Raw genomic sequence first — 3,944 nt, 5'->3', positions numbered from 1 at the left:
ATTATATCAACATTTTTAATGTTAATTTTACACTTTAAGGGTAAAATTAACATGGAAAAGGGTAACTTTAACCCCCAATACACCTAAAAAGGGTAATATTTACACCGATTTCGGATCAATCAGGGTAAAATTAACATTTCCGCAATGTTATTTTAACTTTTTCGGATTTCTCTCAGTGTATGCATAATCTAGCCTCTCTATATGGTTATAATTCAATACCAAAAAATAATTATGAAATACCAAAAATCATGTTTTATTAGTAACCATCAAATCATAATTCGACATAATTCAACTTGACTTAACTAAATGAAGCTATCTCCATCGAAACATCCAGAATTTGTTTTTTCGCCGGGTAGATGATCTCACAATTGCGAGAGATCAATTGAGGGATCTATCTGCCAAAGAGCTGGCAAACGTTGTTAACTGATCCACGAGATCCCCAAATGAAGTTTTTGGTCAATTTCTTATAGAAGTGTTTTTTGGAATCTTAAAAACTATCCGATCATCTTCGTTTTCCCTAAAGTAATTCTTAAAAGATTTAAAAATGAATCCGGATATAGACAATGCTTTAGGTGATATCCCATATCTCTTAATTATAATCAAGTATCGAGGGATTCTTTGCTTATTTTTCTGCAGTCAAGTGCTATTGACTTTATTTGTTGTCTTCTGAAGTGTTGCTAGGTTTGCTTTTGCTATCCAACGCAGTTCTTGATCCTGGGTTTATCCGTTAGGCATTTCTTCGTGTCTTGTCGTACCCAGATTAAATTTGGTAGCTGCGTTTTCTTCATAACGAAAGTAAAGTTGATTTATTGAAATCTTTTATATAACTGCAAGGTGAGAATCCCAATTATCACTTCAGAATTTTCATCAGTTGATTTCCGTTAAAGTTTTCATATTTCTTCTGTGGATGTTTTTTAATTGTGTTTTATCAAATCATCTAGAATCCAATGTAACTGATCTCGCAGAGAATTAGCCCACTCTATTATGAAATGTTATGTTTCTGAAGAATTGGATTTGGGTTTGAACATTTCCAGTTACTCTGGATTTGGGCAAAGAGCTTGCCTTTCAGGGTTTTCGTGCATAGCTGCTATATGTCTACTCAATGTAGACTTGTACGGAAATCTTTTCTGACAATACTCACATTTGTATCTTCTCTCTGGTCTATTCCGTTTTTTGCCCAAATGTACTCCTGCTTCATGGTTATTCCTGTGACTAATGTCTTGGAATCTTTTTCCACAAAAGCTACATTCATACCGCCGTTCTCCCGTATGTCTCTGTATGTGCCGTTTTAGTTTAATTACTGCTGGGAAACTCTTGTTGCAGATAGTGCATGGGTAGAATCCTTCTGAATGTGTTTCTGCAGTATGCCTTTTGAGTCTTTTTGCACTCTTAAATGCTGCTGGACAAAGGCTGCATTTGTAATTTCTCTCAGCAGAATGAGTGACTACGTGTTCCGAAAGTGAAGAATACTGCGTAAAGGCTTTGTTACAGAATTTGCATACATGCTTTCTTTCTCTAATTTCAGCAATTTCAGTTATTACAAATTGAATAATTTCCTGCGTCTGTTGGATAGCTTGAGGATTCCTAGAAATTTTATATTTTATTAAGTTTATTGCTTTGTATGCGCATTTTTTCAGCTGTACTCACTGAATCTGCACATAGCTTTCTTTGTAAACTTCTGGTATTTGGTCTTGGATTATGGATTCTTCTTTAACAATGCTGTATTCTACACCTTCAACATCTTGCTGACTTTGAAGGTCCATGTTTAAAGTTAAATTGCAAACTTGTTTTACTTTCTGAATATTTCCTTGAAAAGCATAAAGCCTTTCCAGCTCCTTTTATTGACAGATCACTTTGACACTAAATTTGACAGTTCTATATTCACCGCCATGCATCTTCTACTTTAAAATTTTCCTTTTAAAAAATCTCTCAAATTTTTGAACAAATTTTTGTATAGATAGGACATAAAATTTTTGTGGAGCCGAAATTTGTGAATAATACTCTTTTTCTCTGGTAACTACAAATAAGTAAATTTATAGATCTTTCAGTCGAAAGTCTTTACAGTTCTGTGTTTTAGAAGTGGAATCAAATCCTGCTTGATCTGATTCGAACGTTTGGTGTTTCTGTTCCTGCTATACAAGACTTCCTTTAAGGGTATTCTGTAACAATACGACAATGTCATATGACAAATTTAAAACTTTTAATGTGGTACATTTTTCAAAAAAAAAATCGAAAATCAGATTCATACACTGAGAAAAAAAGAGGCTGCGATTAACTTTTTTTCGTCATTACTATTAAATTACTATTAACATCCGTTTTAGTTGTCAGAATTTGATAATCTTGTTAATTTGAAAAGATCTTGTGAAATGTTCAAACTTCATATGACCACTTCTACGATTTATTTAATCGAAAATTCAGTAATGCTACGCTGAGAAAAAAAGAGAGTGCGATTAACATTTTTTCCTCAGAAATTTAACAATTTTGAGGTGTAAAAATATATCAACATTTTTTAATGTTAATTTTACATCTTTTAAGTGTAAAATCAACATGAAAGAAGGGTAACTTTAACCCATAATACAAATAAAAAGGGTAATATTTACACCGTTTTCGGACCAATACTGCAGGGTAAAATTAGCATTTCCGGAATGTTATTTTAACTTTTTCGGATTTCTCTCAGTGTATCATTTACTAAGAGCTTTAAAGAACTCCTTGCAATGGCTATTCGATCCTCAGTTGGCTATGTTGTTCTGCTTCGAAATTTACCACGAAATTTGTCACATAACATTGTCATATCCTTGCAGAATTCCCCTTCTGGAGTTGTGCAATAGCCTCAACTGGAATCCTTCCCTTATTTTCTTATCTATTCTTTCCCCCAACTTCAGAAGAAACATCTGAAGCTACGCTGTTTCCTCCACAGTACAGGAAAACGGCACTGTGCCTCAAAGAATGACGCTATTTAGGGAGTTGCACTCATGGTCTAACTTGTATCCCATCGATTCCATCACACGGTAAAAAATTTCCGGACATATTTGTTCCAAAAATTAGCTCGTTCACGGACACCGAAAATTTTTGGAACAAATTTGTACCTTCTAGGAGGAACAAAAAGATGCCCAATATTAGTAAGGAATTTATTCCAAAAAATAGCTCGTCTAGTATAAAATCGTATCCCTCCTCTCACACTCAGTCACCCGTCACCGAAGCGAAGAGGACGCCAAATCTGTGACAATTTTCGTGCTACATGGTTTCACTTTTTTAATTCGAGATTCCCTTCCCCTCTTGCTGTCAGCACTCGCATATGATTTCGTCATGCACGCGTCTGTATAAAACACTCTTAAGTTGATTCTTATTTGATGTTCCTTATGAACTTTCGCCACCGAAATCCATCTCGACTGAAGTATAGACCTTAACTGTAAGACGAAATCACTTACACGGATTTGTTCCCGACAATGGGAACAAACAGATTTCCCATATGAGTAACAATTTCGTTCCAAAAATTACCTCGTCCACGGACACCGAAAATTTTTGGAACAAATATGTTACAGATGTAGGAGTAATATTGTTATAAATAATATGTACCAATTTGTTCTTGACAGTGGGAACAAAACAACCGAGTGCAACAAATTGTGTTCCAAATTTCAGGAACAAATTTGTATAAAACGAATTCAACTCAAATTTGTAGACATTCCACTGTATCAAAACGGTTCCAAAAGAAAACTCTAACAAAATTGTAACTGAATTTCATAACAAAACTATAAAGAAAACTTTTTGGAACAAAAAAATATCTTTTCAAGGTGCAAATCGATTCCAAAAAAATTTGTTCCAAGGAAAACTTGTTCCAATATTTTGGTCAGTGTCCAAAAGTTTTTACCGTGAAATGTTTCGTTTCTAAAGCAAATAATCCCTATCCTGGCAGTGTGTTTTTTTTGGTCAATATCATAAGACTT

General features: G+C 34.2%; 1 protein-coding gene across 1 annotated transcript in view; it reads right to left on the bottom strand.

The window, feature by feature from the left end:
- Positions 1–229: 229 nt before the first annotated feature.
- LOC129800945 (zinc finger protein 347-like) overlaps positions 230–3,944 on the bottom strand; it is a 6,064-nt gene continuing 2,349 nt past the window's right edge. The window contains exons 3-4 of the mRNA XM_055845689.1: positions 1,648–1,838; positions 230–1,584 (exon numbers count right to left, since the gene is read on the bottom strand). Of these exons, the coding sequence (XP_055701664.1) occupies positions 1,035–1,584; positions 1,648–1,838 (741 nt within the window). The 3' untranslated portion in view covers positions 230–1,034. The remainder of the gene's footprint in view (positions 1,585–1,647; positions 1,839–3,944) is intronic.

The sequence above is a fragment of the Phlebotomus papatasi genome, chromosome 2 (assembly GCF_024763615.1).
Source record: "Phlebotomus papatasi isolate M1 chromosome 2, Ppap_2.1, whole genome shotgun sequence".
NCBI lineage: Eukaryota > Metazoa > Arthropoda > Insecta > Diptera > Psychodidae > Phlebotomus > Phlebotomus papatasi.
Note: the sequence above shows the minus strand (reverse complement) of the source record. Positions and strands in the feature narration are given on the sequence as shown.